The 16,214-nt window shown below is 39.6% G+C and overlaps 1 protein-coding gene across 7 annotated transcripts in view; it reads left to right on the top strand.

Moving 5' to 3' along the window:
* The window catches only part of tcf3b (transcription factor 3b), a 30,386-nt gene extending 18,314 nt beyond the window's left edge, over window positions 1-12,072 (top strand). For 2 of the 7 annotated variants that reach the window (XM_073476023.1, XM_073476017.1), the window contains 13 exons: window positions 1,919-2,018; window positions 2,115-2,215; window positions 2,917-3,040; window positions 3,190-3,248; window positions 3,978-4,053; window positions 4,639-4,700; window positions 4,911-5,102; window positions 5,860-5,971; window positions 6,187-6,334; window positions 6,631-6,684; window positions 7,365-7,600; window positions 7,706-7,857; window positions 8,557-12,072. In XM_073476023.1, coding sequence (XP_073332124.1) covers window positions 1,919-2,018; window positions 2,115-2,215; window positions 2,917-3,040; window positions 3,190-3,248; window positions 3,978-4,053; window positions 4,639-4,700; window positions 4,911-5,102; window positions 5,860-5,971; window positions 6,187-6,334; window positions 6,631-6,684; window positions 7,365-7,600; window positions 7,706-7,851 — 1,410 coding nt within the window. In that variant the 3' untranslated portion in view covers window positions 7,852-7,857; window positions 8,557-12,072. The remainder of the gene's footprint in view (window positions 1-1,918; window positions 2,019-2,114; window positions 2,216-2,916; window positions 3,041-3,189; window positions 3,249-3,977; window positions 4,054-4,638; window positions 4,701-4,910; window positions 5,103-5,859; window positions 5,972-6,186; window positions 6,335-6,630; window positions 6,685-7,364; window positions 7,601-7,705; window positions 7,858-8,556) is intronic. The other 5 variants (XM_073476018.1, XM_073476020.1, XM_073476019.1 and 2 more) reach the window with 5 other exon arrangements.
* The last annotated feature ends 4,142 nt before the right edge of the window (window positions 12,073-16,214 follow it).

Genomic DNA, 16,214 nt, shown 5'->3' with positions numbered 1-16,214 from the left:
TCTTAGCCCCGTGTCTGAGCCCAGATTAATGACTGCTGATGATGATCCTGTGGTCTTTCCTCCCCTCCCACACTCCCTCCCTACTGCTTCTCTTCAACATACTCTTCTCTTTTTCGTCTACCTACTTTTGTTACTTAAATCATGAGACTGTAAATAACTAAATGGACAAATAATAGCTGCAGTGCAAAGGCCATTTCTCATTTCCCCCTCAAGCTCCCCGACGTCTGTAACCCACCGATACCTGTACACGAGATCCTTGCCCTCACCCCCTGAACTCTCACCCCCTTTCACCTGCAACAATCACACAACATGGAGGAACTTCTCTTCCGCCCCCTAGTTGTCCAGTGGACTAATGTGGTTGAAAACCTCGTGGTTGAGTAAAGCGGTTTGAGGTTAGTTTGATGTTAATCTTCATCTACTCCCCACCCCTTGCATCAACCCATGTTTTTCCAGCATAGAGACCTTTACACGGTCATAACCTGAATTACATTAAACCCCTATTAGTTGAGGATTTTACCCTAGAAATCCCCTTTCTTCCTGAGAATACAATTATCCAGCAGCACCAGTCATTGTGTAGTTCTCTGTTCCCATCTAGAGCAGCAGGATTCACTCGACATTGTTCCCCGTGAAAGAACAACTCAAAGCCTATTGTTAAATGAAGCCATCTCCGTCATGTTTTCCCCTGAATTAACCGTGATCATTTTAAATCCCCTGTTTCCTTCACACTCCCCTGGCCATATCAAGCTTTGTTTAAGTCATTTAGATTACCTTCTCCTGTCCCCCCTCAACACCCCTTATCTCTCTACCCATTTCATAAATCATCAGGGCCTTTATTTTTTCCCCTCAATCCTCCCCCTTGCCCCCTACCCACTGCAATCTCTCTCTTTTTCTCTCTCCCTCTCTCTCTCTCTCTCGCTGACTGGATCCCAGCCCCCATCTCTCTCTCCCTCTCTTCGCTCCCTCTCCTCAGCCCAGCTGCCTGTGGAGTTGGATGTGGTCCAGGAACAGGCAGATGGCTCTGTAATTAGAAGTGCATCTCTCCATTCCCTTTCCACTTCTCCCTGTTAAATCAAATTACAGAAAAAATCCCTTCTCTGGATTAGCATTCTTTGCAGCATAGCCTCCGTTCTCGTTCTCTCTTCCTCTGTCTGCCATGTACTACAGAGGAGGAGAGGAAAAAGACGGACTGAGTGGTGGCTGATGGTGTCGTGAAAACTGAGGGCTTCTCATGTCCGTGTGGCTTTGGAGCGCAGAGATGTGTTGTCACTGAAGGCCCGGCATCCATTTTTGTTAGCAATATGTAGAAAGGATGTGTGATTGGACTCTCGGAGGTGCTAATATAAAATGTTGAATTTCATCGGAGCTGTTTTCTGTAATCCAATCCTCTGTTGATGCCATATAGAATGTGATAGTGCTAGTTTGAAGGTATTGCCAGCGGAGTGTTCATGGGTGTGTGTGTGTGTGTGTGTGTGTTGGCTCACTGAATGCATGCTATGTGTGCGAGTGGATACTGAGTGTGTTATAGGGAGGGGCTGCAGGCCAGGCAGTGCGATGTCACTGGGGTCCTGGGAGCTAGAGGAAGTGCTCACTGTGCACTGGGATTCAAGCCGTCGCTGTGCCCAGCATGGCATGGCCGCTGTGTTCTCCTCCACAGGCGAGGAGCCGGCCTGCCTCCATAGCCCGCAGACTCCCTCTTGCCATCTTGTGGCCACTTGACGCTAGTGTACTTAAATGGTTTCCAGAAAGCAAGGATAGGGTGGATTGATGCATGCTACTTCTTTCTCTCTCATGATGCTCACCATCTTTAAAGAAAAAAAAAAAATCCAGAATGATAAATGATGAAAAATCTATGTTTAAGTTTATAATAATTATTTAAGAAATCACAGACCACCTGCTCATTGTCTGCATCTTTGTTTAGGTGTATGCCTCCACATCTGGTGATGAGTACGCAAGAGACAATGGAGGATATCCCGGTGCCAAGCCAGGAGCTGTCTACCCTGGCTCTTTCTATATGCAAGGTATCTTTTATCATGACAGAACTGGAATGAATATGCTCCGTAATTCTATTTGTTATGGTATTTTCATTTTTGCACATGTGTCTCTGCTTTTCTCAGAAGACCCTTGGTCGTCTTCTGGCTACTCCGCCATGCTGGGTAACTCTCCTCACATCGGACAGCCAGGCTCCTTCTCTGCAATTAACCCACAGGACAGGATGGTGGGTAGAAACAGACTCAATCCCATTCTAGTCATTTCATGTTGTTTTTTCTTTCTTTATAATGACTCATATCTTCTAATGTTACTTGTAAATTTCAATGAAGCAAAGATTTAAGCATCTGCTCTTTAAAAGTGTCAGTTCCTTTTGTTCAATAAAACCGCATACAAGGTGCGATTGGTGCTGGAAATCAATGAAGATGCTTGAAATTTAATGTGGTTGCCAGGTTCTAAAAGTGGTTGGAATTTGGATAAAATGCTTGAACCTGCTTTGAAAATTTGCATTACTTTTATTTAATTGTTTTGCATTGGATCAGCCATGTTATATAGGATGCTTACAGACAGATGACACATAGTGAAATATGAAACCGTTCTGTGTTTTCCTTTTAATTTGTCACCCATCTGTAGAATGTTAACACATAACATAATTTACAGTAAATATATTCATATAAATATGTAATTTACTGGAAAGACTTGACATGCTTAAAAAGTGCTCGAATTTGATAGTGGAAAAGGTGTAGGCAGCCTGCATATATTACCTTAGCTGCATGAAGTAAATTTTATGTTAACATTTTAAGTACTACATAAGGTTAAACATTTAAACCTTTAACTTCCTTCATGAAGCTAAATGCATTTGTCACATTGGTTTGTTTTCCTGTGAGGGGTGTTTGTGCCTTATGGAGCTACTTGTTATCCCTTCTCCAGAAGCGTCAACCCCTGCCTCTGTCCCCACAGAACTATCCTCTGCACAGCAGCGAAGTCAATGGCTTCCACTCAGCCCCCACCACCTACAACCACACACCCACCATCAACGGAGAAGGCATCATGGGTAAGAACTTTTTAAAATGAGCTTATCACACAAGTGTCTTGGTAGCGTCTGTCAGATTCAACTCCCATGGTCATTTGATTATTTTTTTTTCTCTCCCAAAAACAAATTAATGGGTCATCTGACTCACATTATTTATTTTGTCTCTGCAGCCAACCGAGGCACCACAGCTGGCAGTTCAGGAGATGAAATCGGGAAGGCTCTTGCCTCAGTGAGTTCTTCTGTTTGTTGTTGGTTATTTTTACATTAGAGCTGGGCAATAAAACAATAGCAATCATTTTCCCAAGAGTTTTTTTTTTCTCTGTCAAAATGAAAATCTTTTGTGTTGGATGACTCGTGTGAAGAAAGAACAAATAAGTGCAAATTCCTACGAATGGTAATGCTGACAAAAATCTTCGCATTATTTTGGTTGTTGGTGCTTTGATCCAAAACAGATGAATGGCAGTTCATCCCCCAAAATATAAAAAAAAAATATTGTTGTATGCAGGAATCCCAGATATTATGTTTGTGTACCTTTCAATTCATCATTTTTAACGAAACAAACAATTGTCAGTTTCATATTTAGGCAAATTTACCATTAACAAAGTCGGAGCCCTGAAACTTATCCAGGCTGACAGAAAACATTACATTTGCCAAACAAGGTTTAATTGTCCTATTGATAAATAATTGCCTACTTAATTATTTCTTATTTAATCTTTTGTATCCCTTTGATTCTACTCAAACGTTTTATGGACAGGCATATGAGCGCTTTGACATAAATACTGAATGATTTTAAAAAACAATGCATCACATAGACGCATAGAACTGAATTGTTGTGACTTTTTCTGCTGTATTGCCTGGCAATAGTTTGAACAACACTTAAACTAGATTGCACTGAAAATCAATGAAATGTTATCTTACGATGTGCCATAATGTTGTGCTGTTTGGTCAATTCTTTCAGATTTACCCGTCGGACCACAACAGTAATAACTTCTCCTCAGCTCCATCTACTCCTGGATCTCCTCAGGCTATCGCAGGTAAAGTTCAATTCTGGCATACAGATAATAGGAGCATCAAAGTGTTACTACTTATACACGAAAAATCTAAATGTTATGTCAAAGCAATTAAAGGCTGTAAAAGGCGATAATCTCCTACTAAATTCTCATCTTAAACACCGATATGAAGAAATCTACATGTTCACAAACACCTTATTTATTCTTTAAAAGAACTTGTCATAATTTTACTCAGATCAGTTAGGTGCTGCCTTGCTTTGATGTAAGATTCCCGTTAACCTAACGACTGAGTGAATTTTACCAATCAGATGGTTGGTAAACTGAGTTCAGGTGGTTTTATCCTTTCTTTATTCTCACTCATGCAACCACAAATTTGGATAATATTTCAATTTCAGCTCAGAATACCTACATCAGTCCAATTTATTTAACTTGTTCAGTTTGATTGCAACCTTGTTTTTGGCACACAAAAATGAATCAGTTGAAATTGTTGGAGCCAAAATGATCCTCTGCATGTTTAATGTTCTTTAGCACAGACATGTGTCTGCAGCTCCATCTGCTGTTAAGTTAAGAATTAACACTGAACACTGTCCCAATTATTTCTCTCTGCAGGAGCTCAGTCTCAGTGGCAAAGACCAACCACACCCAACTATGAAGGGCCACCACACGCACTGGTATGTAAAAACATTTCTCTGCATCATCAAAGCTAATTTGAAGCCAGAAGTTGTCATAATATATTTGTCTAGCCTTTGTAAGCTTGTTTTAGTTTTAGACAGCAAAGTACACACACTTTGTAAGTCATTAAATTGTTTCTCTGTATATTTATAAGCTTTCCATGACTTATTTTATTGAGATATAAGGCAGTAACTCTTGTATTTACATAGCAGAGTAAACTGGAGGACCGTTTGGAGGAGGCAATTCATGTACTGCGTAACCATGCTGTGGGCCAGGGCTTAGAGGGCGCCCACTCTGACATGCACAGCCTGCTGTCCTCAGTACACAACGGTGGCCTTGGGGCCCTCTCTCCAGCTTTCCCCAATGCTAGCCTTGCCCTCAGCAACAGACATCCTGCTATGGTGAGTCACCTACTCTGCTCAAAATGTTTGATTTGTGTGGGTTTGAAAGAGACTTGGACTTTTGATGGTGTGTGACAACAACACAAAGAAAACAAGTGTTCACTTGTTTTTGGTTCATATTTATCACATTGATGATACTGTTGAACACCTGAATCCTGTCTGTACTGAGTTTGTTTTCATGCTGTCATAGTGGAGATTGAGATATGTTAGGAGGTGATGTACATGCTCATTACATCAGCTGCTGCTGGAGAAACTGTCAGAATCAAGGTTAAAATAGATATGTTGTTGTTAACATGGCTTAAAAGTACCATAACATGTACAGTACAATTTGGATATATCAGTTGTGCATGTGTGTGATACCTTGACTGGCTGACTGGGTATATTGTATTTATGTGCTGCACAAATGCATAAGTTTTCTGTTCTAATTGGCAAGAAATATGAAGGAAAAATCAATCAAACTGTGATTACTTATGTTTATTTCCATGAGGAACAAAACATGCCAATCATAGTATAATTTGTGCCATCTGCTGGTCAAAAGTAAAATTGAGCAATTGAGAGTAATTGTGTTTTTATACATCATATTTAGTGAGTTAAATAACATTAGACACACAAAAATAGGAGCAAACAACCTGCATAACATTTGTATCGACTACATAATTTAGTAACTATTTCGTTTGGTGAACTGTTTGAGTCTGTTTTGTAAGTGCGTAGTTGTGATGTATCTGTCCTTCACGTCATGGTTCTCTACCTTTACTAGCAGGGAGGGAAACACGAGGAGCCCACAGGCCTTCCTCCCAGCAGCACTCTTCTGCACGGTCATCACGCATCTGGACCCACACCGTCAGTTGGCCAACCGGAAGGCTTTACCAGTAAGTCCAATTAAATGTTGTAGAACCAGTTTATTATCTGGGTATTGAAATTAAACATTTTTGTGGCAATGCTAATGAACAAATGGTTCTGCATTTCCAGTAATCTCTACTTAACTCTATTAGCTTTCTACATTTATCACTTGTATCACATGCCCCAGGTAGAGAGGTTTCAGTGCTTTCAAACATAATCCTCACATCTATGTGTGTGTCCCTAGGTCTCCCTGGTGGTATTGCCCGCTCCACACACTCCTCCAGCAGCTCGGACATCAAAAGAGAAGACAAAGAGGATGATGAAAACTCATCTGTTGCAGACAAGTCAGATGATGAAAAGAAGGAAAGCAAGGCAGCACGCAGTCGAACAAGGTAAGGTGGTCCTTACTCTGTTTTCTAGTCTTGGCACTTTAATTTAACAGCATAAAAAAAGAAACTATTTGATAAAGTTTTAGGTTAAAACACACAATCCAGAGTACAAACTATTTTGTCCTGAAAAGCTGGAGATTTTCTTGACACAGTTACCAAGTTTGAGAATATAACGGACACCATTTAATATGCAAGGTTCCACGTGTCAGCTGTCCTGTGTGTCCCGCTGATTGCCCAGATGATGTTGGGTATTTAATAATGTTGAAATCCCCCCCCTTCCCTTCATCTCACGTTTTCAGAAAGGAGGCGTTGACCCTCCAGATGCTCTCTAGCCTTTCAGACCAGAAAGATGAGTAAGTTTCTCCAATAGAGGATACATTTCTTGTGCTTTGTGGGCACTTGATAGACATCACTCAAAAGCGCATGTTCACGAGCATGGTGTCTAAAATCTGACTTTTGATTGGCAGAATCATTGTGGTAAAAACACCCTGAACTTTATTATCCATCACTGAATATGACTGACATGAATATTTATGTATTTGAGCTGCAAATGATTTGAGATTTAAAAGTAAAGGGAAAACACTAGAAAAACATTTACTCCCAACCAAATATTGCAGTTGTAAGCCAAACAATACAACAAATCGCATAGATTCTTTGATGACTGAAAACATGCAGGCTGTAGCCACAGCTCAATAGCACACATAGCTTTGTATACTATTAAACGTAAGTATATCCAACTTCTGTGGGATAAACATTTTGATCATCTGAATCCGTTTCTTTATGTATAATTAAATTATAATGTTTTTCAGTATGCACTTATTGTGATATATTATGCCTTTAACTTCTCACACAGTTTATTTTTAGTGCATCCATTCAGCACAAAGCTCAGCTGTGGATGTACAGTCCCTGCTATTGAAGCTAAATTTAAAGCAGCTAAATGCTAGTTTTTAGGTAGCATGAACAGTAAAGTGTCTGATGATGTGTTTTGAAATGTCCTTCTTCCTGTGGGTTCACCATTTCTTTTCCATTTTAGTCCAGAAGAAGAAGATGATGAGGACCTTCCCCCCGAGGTGAAGATGGAGCGTGAGAAGGAACGGCGAGTGGCTAACAACGCCCGCGAGCGTCTCAGAGTACGGGACATCAACGAGGCTTTTAAGGAGCTTGGGAGGATGTGCCAGCTGCACCTCAGCCACGACAAACCTCAGACCAAACTTCTCATCCTGCACCAAGCCGTTAATGTCATCCTCAATTTAGAACAACAAGTCAGAGGTCAGTCTGGCAGCAGCACATCAGGGATGGGGAGTACAGTTATGTTTACCTCTGTTATTATTGTATACTGAGAGGGCCTGTTTCTGTTTTCCCTTCCTCTTTCAGAGCGTAACCTTAACCCAAAGGCAGCATGTTTAAAACGCCGCGAGGAGGAGAAGGTGTCTGGGGTGGTGGGTGAAGCACCCATGCAGCTCTCAGGAGGCCATCCTAGTATGGGAGGAGATGGCCACAACCCAGTTGGCCACATGTAACACCAGGTAGGCCTTGTTGATTGGCTACTGAAGTAATTACTTAGGATGTAACCCTCAGTATGTATCTTACCTACAGTTAGTTTCAAGTCATAATCCTAAAGATTTCAGTCCTGGTTGATTTGGCAACACAACACAGTTATTACTTAAGTTCCAGTCAATTCCTCTTGTGTCATAAATACAACAGAAGTACAACTAGTGCATTTGATTACATTGCAGCCAAACAAACTCCCATCATTTTAATAAAGAAGAAAGTCAATAATAGATACTATGCGCTGCCCATGCATATAGAAAACGTTACACTTGTCGCTGACACTGAGTTACACGTGCTTGCGGAAGACGGCATGCTACTTAAAATCATGCACTGAGGTGGCATGCCGCTGTTTTGTTCAGTGTAAAAAAAGCACAATCTTTGTGTAAAAAGGGCTCAAATGTTTTAAGTGTGACGCAGAAAGAGTAGAATGTGTTTGGTAGGCAAGAGCAGTAATTTCCCTTGATTCCCTCTTGCCTTTTTAAAGTTGCTTGAATTTAGGCTGGGAATGGTGGACTCAGCCACAAAAAATGACAAATGCCCTAGTTCTACATAATAAAAAAAATGCACTAGTTTGTAAGAGTCAGTGAGCTCTGTCATAGCCTCAGTTTTCTGTTGATGTCTTTGTTATGTAACAATGCTGTAACATATTGTTTGTGGTCTTTTCCTTTTTACAGATCTGGTGGTGTTTCCTTGGCTGTCAGAGGATGTGGCCTTAACAGATTTCTTCCACCCATTATTCTCAGTGTGTGTGTGTATATATGTGGACATGTCTGTGTATTGTCCGTTCAAGTTTCAAGATGCACATTCACACACTCGTACACACATGCATACTGCCAAAACTGACACAGCCTGTTTGTCGCACTCCCAACCATGACTACAAGCTCAAATGTGAAGAACTTTTTTTTAGTTTTGCTTTGTTTTATACATGTAAGATTTTTTTTTTTTCTCCTCTTGGTTTCCACGAGATGATGGAACACCCGGAGTACTTTTTGTCCTGCCACAAATTGGGACTTCACACACTGCCGAGAGGTGCTCTTGTGAAAGAAAGGAGACCTAAACAAACACAAATTGAATCAAGGATTTGTGCCTAATTGTTACATGTTTTCTATTTGACATTTAAGCAAATTGCTTTACATGTGAGGAACATTTATTGTGAGGGATTGCTTATGTGTATGAGCAATTATTTTTAATGTATGTCATTCCCAGCGTGATGGTACAGTCTTACATATGTTATGTAACCAAGCCCATAGTTGAAGTTGAATTGTCTAAATTCAGTGACCTTTCCTCGATCTTATCAGCAAATGTTTGGGGAAGGGGACGGAAAGGTCAAAAGGGAAAGGTCAAAAGTTTTGACAGTCCAAAAGCAGCTTATGAAAGACGGGAACTCTGACCCAGAGGCAGCCTCTGACTGAAGCCCGGTCTCGTCCCACAAGGCATCTGGAGACTTGGAATAGAAGACTCCTTCCTTGAAAGTTATTAATTATCCAAGTGGTAAATCTGTCAACTACAAAACTGTTCTTCCTATTTGTTGACCACGAATTCTAGTAATCCCTTGTCATAGGTTCAGGTTTTTGTACTGCTTTATGTACTAAAGCATACACAGACGAGACAAAGCACAGTTGTATAGGTTTAGGCTGGCTGTAAGTGTCGACCTGTTGTGCATTGTAAGTCTTGTACAAAAGCCATTTGAGACACTTGCTAAGTGATCAGCACCACTTAGTGCTCTTACTAACTTGAAATGGTTTACTGACAATGCCAGCACACTTAACAGCTCAATTTTCTCTCCCCCTTAATTGATGTTCTGTAAAAGACAAAAAAAATCTGGATTCCTTTTGATGGAAGGATCTCATCAGTCCGCAGTTGTTTGAAGCAGACGAGCCTTTGTGTAACAGAGGCTTTCTTTTCCTAAATGAGCATTCCCACTGAATTTCAGCCCCTCGCCTTCCTCCTGAGTAAGTTTGTTGTCACGTTTCTTACTGAGAGAATTGTGACGTGTAAATTCACTTCATACATTACTCTGATATGTTTCATTTTTCAAAATTAAATATATATAAAAATATATATTTTTTGTTAGTCTATACATTGTAGATTTTTTACATAAATGGCAATATTAGTTTGAAGTTTAGAGTGTATTGTAGATGAGCTGAATAAGGGGATATTTGACATTTAAATGAAATTGTTAAAAAAAAAAGTAAATTCAAAATTGAACCGGGATGGCAGAGGACAAGGGTCAACAGATGAAAATGTTGAAAGAGTTTGGTGTATCCTTTATTCCACTTATAGTTGTGAGGTTTATCATCAGCTACCCAGATGAATTTTTTTCTTTCCATTTGGGGGTTTGTGGACAGCGTCTGTGCCACGGTCCTGTTGAAGTGTTCTTACTTATGCAGTGAGGCACTGAGGAGATATGTGGGAAGGGATTTTTGTCTCTAACAGTAATTATGCAACTGGTTTTTGAATGTAGCTACCATACAAATGTGGATCACCTTCATTCTCAGAGTTGTGTTCCTGGGTTTCTTCAGTACAGTATAGTAGTTTTCAATTCACCTTTTTTCTAATGTCTGCCCTCAAACAAGTGGCTCTCGGTGTGCAGCTCACTTTTTTAGTAGCCTGCGCATTTCTTTCGGAGGCAGACGTCGGTATTTGGGTGTAAGGTAATGGATAATACGGAGAACAAAACAGTGTTATTGTGATGTTATTCCCATGTCATGTTGTGAATGGTTTTTATTACCAACATGTAATCACAAATGGGAGGTAGAGCATTTTGTGTGTTTAATTTCTACGAAAAGAGATGAAGAAAAAGACCTATACAAATCAATAGTGTGGCCTTTTCATTCTCAAGACTTAAGATGACATAATGGGAGAGTGATACCTTATCAGTGCCTGAACTTGTATTTTCATTTAAGACAGTTTTATTTTGTGAACCATATCATTTCATTTATCATGGAGATTAAAGAGGTACTTGTTTCATTCCCCCACCCTCCCTTCTCCTAATGCTTTTTTCAATTTTCAGGAAGAAGTTTAAATGGTATAAAGAGATTTTCTTTCAGTGTATCTAGTTAAATAAATAAATGTTACGTAGACCTTGTTTAGTTTTTATTCCTTTTTTTCTAATTATTCAACTGGATTATATTGTCCAAACTGCTGTTTTAGTTGAGGTCATGGGTCCAGGTCATGAGTTTTCTTTCTATCTGCCCTATATTGCGAAATCAGTTGACATTGCGGGGTTCAAGAGATGCTGCTTTTGGCTCTGATTGTCTGCTTTTGATGCACATTAACATGTTTCAGTGTATGTGTTGCTTCAATTTCAATGTAGGGAGTGAGTTTTATTTTCCGTAGTAGCTGGAGCCTCTAATGACTTGGAGCATTTAAAATTTCTGTATATCAGAGTGCAAGCCCTTTGCTGCAGTGACTTTCAGTATATTTAGTCTCCAGTTGACAATTTTCACCTCTGACCTTTTACTCTTCCTGCTCTTTGATGGCGTTGACGGTGACTTTTTGCGAGAAGTTCTAATCACTTCTTTCAAAGAGTTGTATTTGAAGTTTTGCTTTTTATTATTACAAGATCAATAAGTGTAATGAATATTGCCGATTTGTTCCAAGGGAAAATCTGACTTGATGTCATTTAGTATTCTGTGAACATCCCATTAGCCTACAAGCTACATACTCAAATAATTTCTTTGGGGGAACCTTATTTCTTAACATTTGTCTTGACACAGTTTGATATCTGCAGAAAAGCAACCCGACAACTGCAGGAGCACATAATGTCAACAGAAAAATTACAATATTATGATGGAAAATGTTCAGTTGACGGGCTTGAACTTGTTTTGGTATAAGAAAGCGGTAATAAAAAAATTGCTTACAACAATTTTGTCATATCTTTGTTGAACTAAAAAGGGGGAGTCTATTGAGTGTTAATTACAGTAACAGGTACACAACCTGACATGGAGTGAGGACACTGTTGACTCCTGCAGGGTCCTCAGAGTGCCTCACTCAATCTCTCTTGCTCTGTTTTTTTTTTTGTTTGTTTTTTATATATAAATATATATAGTTGAGAACTGTCCTGTATATAACAGTAATGTAGCAATAAATGTGCCATTTTTAATAACAGATTATACCTTTTCCAATGTCTGGCTTTTGAATATTGTATACATAAAAAGGAAAATAAAGGAAAACATTGTAATAAAGGGTTTACTGTAGTATGGAAAATGAATTTGTTCATATTTTACATTGTCAATAGCTGGTTAGGGTACAAAGGTGTGTGACATTTTTTTTATGAATCGCTTATGCAACCAAAGCACCACATTAAATTCAAGACATACCAGTTAACACAATTGATTTCACAAAGTCGATACGCATACAGCTGGGTGGTTGCCAAAGACAGAGCACACAGGTTCTTTTAAAACAGCTCTGTGTTGTAAACCGAGACCTTTGAAATAGTGGCCTGAAACGACCCTGAGCTGCTTGCACGCAGCCACACTGTTATTTTTGTCAGGCATAAGTAGGGGCAGCTCAGGGTCCTTCACAGCCATCAGCGAGAAAACATTGCACGGAGCACAGATCTACACCTGAAGGACGGTCAGGATGGTCCAGAAAATACTAAATAAAGTCGTCGGTGCCAAGTACATTACTATTCTGAGGACTTGGTAAGTTAGATCAATAACAAAGGTGGAGTTCAGTACTGGAGATGCATTTCTAGTGATTGTGTCATGTTCACGATTATGCTGTCAACGCTTGTGTCCTTCTGTGTGACCCGTTTGCCTCACTAGCTAGCCGTAGCTTAGCCTGCTTGTTTATTTCCTACTGATTTAGCCAGATGGGCTAGTTAGCATAATCTTCCCCAGTGAACAGTTAAGTCGCAGTCACCACATTGACCCTGTCAATATTAGCGTTTGTGAGCATGATGCCACCTCAAATGTTTCGGAGATGTAATTGCCAATAAACAAAATCAAAATTACTTCAAAATTTCGATATTAAAGTACCTTAATACAGTATTTAACCTTAAGTGCAACACTGCTCATGTTCCTATGCTAACATAGCAAGTGGGGCGTATCTCACAGGTAACTTCTGAGATATTCAGCCAGTTTATTAGTCTGACACATCTCATATTTGTGTAAAATACAGATACATTTCAGCAATTGACACAGTCACATATTCATTCATGTTAGAATCAAATTCGTGCCTTAATGACACGATTTATGTTTTTATTTTCTCCCTCAACTATGTTGGTTTGTGACCTGTGCTTAGCTGTGACCACACCTGTTTGCTTCTGGATGAACATCTTGATGCTCAGCACTGTGATTGTCCGTGTAAAGATGCACACAGCTGAAAAACCTAGAGGATCACAGTGATAAAGATTATTATTGCATTAATTGTAATCAAAGAAAGCTTCAATTAATGTATTAATTAAAATGACTACTAACATAAGCTATTTAAAAAAAAAAAATTTTTTTTTTTTTAACCCTCTCACTAATTCACTTTTGCACATGCACATTTTATACAAGTGTTCAAGCTAATTCATTGTATTCTGGTCATCAGTAATCAAACAAAATGAACATATTAAACACTAAAACCAAATGAGCCGGGATCAGCATTACTGTCTGTTTGTACCTAGACTTTGACAAATGTTCATGCTGAAACTTAAAATTGTCATCCTGACTAAAGTGTCTCTTGTGTAATAATGGTACCTGAAATCGAACTGTATAACTGTCCAGGTCTCTTTTGATATGTGTATTGCAGTCGATTGTTTTGTTCAAATATCTGTCGCATTTACGAAACCCATTGGTTTCTTCCATCTAGGGTGCCAAATATGGTCTTCTGGGGATCAGCTGGCGGAGTGGCGCTCATCTACTTCACAGACTGGCGTTTATTTCTCGACCATGTGCCGTACATTAAAGGGAAATTCAAGGATGAGTAAAGTCCCACACAACTTAATTGTGAGTGTATTGTTATCTTGTGTTGCCCTTGTGTAAATGTATCACACTCTGTTTGCCAACTTCAGTTGGATTGCTCATTAGCTTTAGCTCCACCCATGCAGTCCTGATAAGATACAGACAGGTGCAGGCCTGCCAGGTGTTGGAACTGAACATTTCAATAAACGATAAACAGAGTTTGCCACCTTGCTCACACCGGGCAACTTGTTGGGGCAGTCAGAAGCACTCTTTATTCTAAAACATCTGCAGTGCTCACTAACCAATGCTTACGGTAGGCTCCTGTAAGCTTGTTCTCTAATCTAAAGCTTTGCTCATGGGTCAGACTAGTTTAAAAATAGAAAGTGGGTCAGTTCATGTCAAATTAAAGGTTTAGACAAAATTATGCATTCAGCAAAGCTGGCCCAACAGATTTCAGGTGTATTCAATGTTGTACTGATTATTTGTGCTTTCCTGCAATGATCAAGTATGATATCAGTATTATGATACTAATATTACAACAAATCCAAGACAATATCCATGATATCTTATCCAGTGTGACATCACACTGCAGACATCATATTGATTTTGTCAGGGTCTACTGAAGTAATATACACACATCATTCCAAACCCTCTGCCACTCCCATTATCCCCCCAAAAAAACCCTTACTTGGATGTCAGAAACCCTAACTCCAAGACAGGAAGGATTCAAATACACATTCAAACACGTGTGTTGATGTACATTTTGCTAATGAATGGGCTGTGTGTCTGTCTACAGGACCAGAGCTTGGGAATGGGCTGATGGGTGGATTTCTTACACAACGCAAGCTTAAGGGGGATGCACTGGCTCGACAATCAGTCACTGAGGGATTGTTAGGAATTTGGACGACGCGATGCACTCTGCACTCTGCACTCTATATAAATGCTGTTCTTCATTGAGTATTATTTTAATGTGAATAAATCTTTAATGAATCCAAACGTGTCCATTTATTCTGCAGTAGTCCAGCCATTGAAATGTTTTGTTTAAACAACTTGGTGAGAGGAAATTTTTTTTTGTGTGTGTGTGTCTGTTTTTGTTCACATTTTCAACAACTGCATACATGTATATAACACTATTTTCCCTTGCATGGAGCAGCTGTAAAAACGTGGCATTGTAGACCTGAAATTTGCTCATCTGGTCATGTGTATATATATATATTTTTTTTCTGTAAAAGTAAAAGTATTTCTGTGAAATAAAATGTTATATTGAAGAGGGCGCATATGTAAAGTCTCTGGTAATCTAGTTCCTAATGCATGATGAATCACACACATGAAGCCCGTGTATCACCGGACTGATGGCACACGGGAGACATGATACTCATTTTATCGGCCAGACTGCGAAATTTGCGTGGATAATGTCTTTCATTTCTCTCATCGAAGGGGGAGGGGACTGAAAGAGGAGAGGGGAGAAGGGATTTAACATAGCGAGAGGGAGAAAACGAGATAGTGTCTTCAAGATGGATAAAAACGAGTAAGTACATCATGTAAAGGGCAATGAAACCATGACGGGGGGTGATAATTGTTAATGAAGCGTTTAATGCGCGATGTGTCGTTTCCCTAATTTTTTTGGAAAGTGTGTTTATCATCGATTAGACAAATGCACTCGGTGATCTCGCATTTTGCAAACAGCATTGCTGTGGTCTTCAGCTAGGGTGTCGGGTGTTTTTACAGCATTATTTTTTTATTAATGTTTAATTTCCCTGATATTTAACAGCTAATGTTGAATTAAGCATGGAGTCGGTGTAACGTACTGCGTCGACTGTTGTGCGATCTCGACGGAGATTTTAATCTTGCGAAGCAGACGGTGTTTTTTTTTCTTTCTTTTTTTTCTTTCTTCCTTTCTGCATCGTTGTGGCACAAACAAAGCCTCCATGTATGCATGACATGCTGTTAAAATGGTTGACTGTGTTTAATCAATAAGATGTACTTTGTTCATTCATAAAAGCCGGCTCCCAAGTCTGAATGACAACGGTAGGCATTGTGGTGAAACGGCTCTCCAATTTCACGAAGCTAGCATACATGAAACTTTCACATTTCGTGTTGCTGGACACGCTACAAGTGATGGACGTCACTTTACTACACCTCTAACATTTAATTACTCTGCAGCGTCCGTGATTGTTGTCACCGCATCTGCATGTTTGCTATTTACGGTCTATTTGTAGCTGTAGCCTAATCTATATTTCCCATAGGTTAACGCTGATGCACCCGCGTCAAGGTAGACGGAGTACAATACCACACTTCCGGTAAAACATTTCAAAACAAAACAAATGAGCAAATCGTTTTTTAAATTTTTTATTCACAACGGAAGTCACCTTCACGTGACCTCTGTTATTCAACAACCTTGTATTGAAAGTAAGCTAAGGTTTTGGGATAACCGAAGAGCT

Source organism: Pagrus major, chromosome 11 (assembly GCF_040436345.1).
Source record: "Pagrus major chromosome 11, Pma_NU_1.0".
NCBI classification, from domain to species: Eukaryota; Metazoa; Chordata; class Actinopteri; order Spariformes; family Sparidae; genus Pagrus; species Pagrus major.
This window is presented reverse-complemented; position numbering and strand designations above follow the sequence as displayed.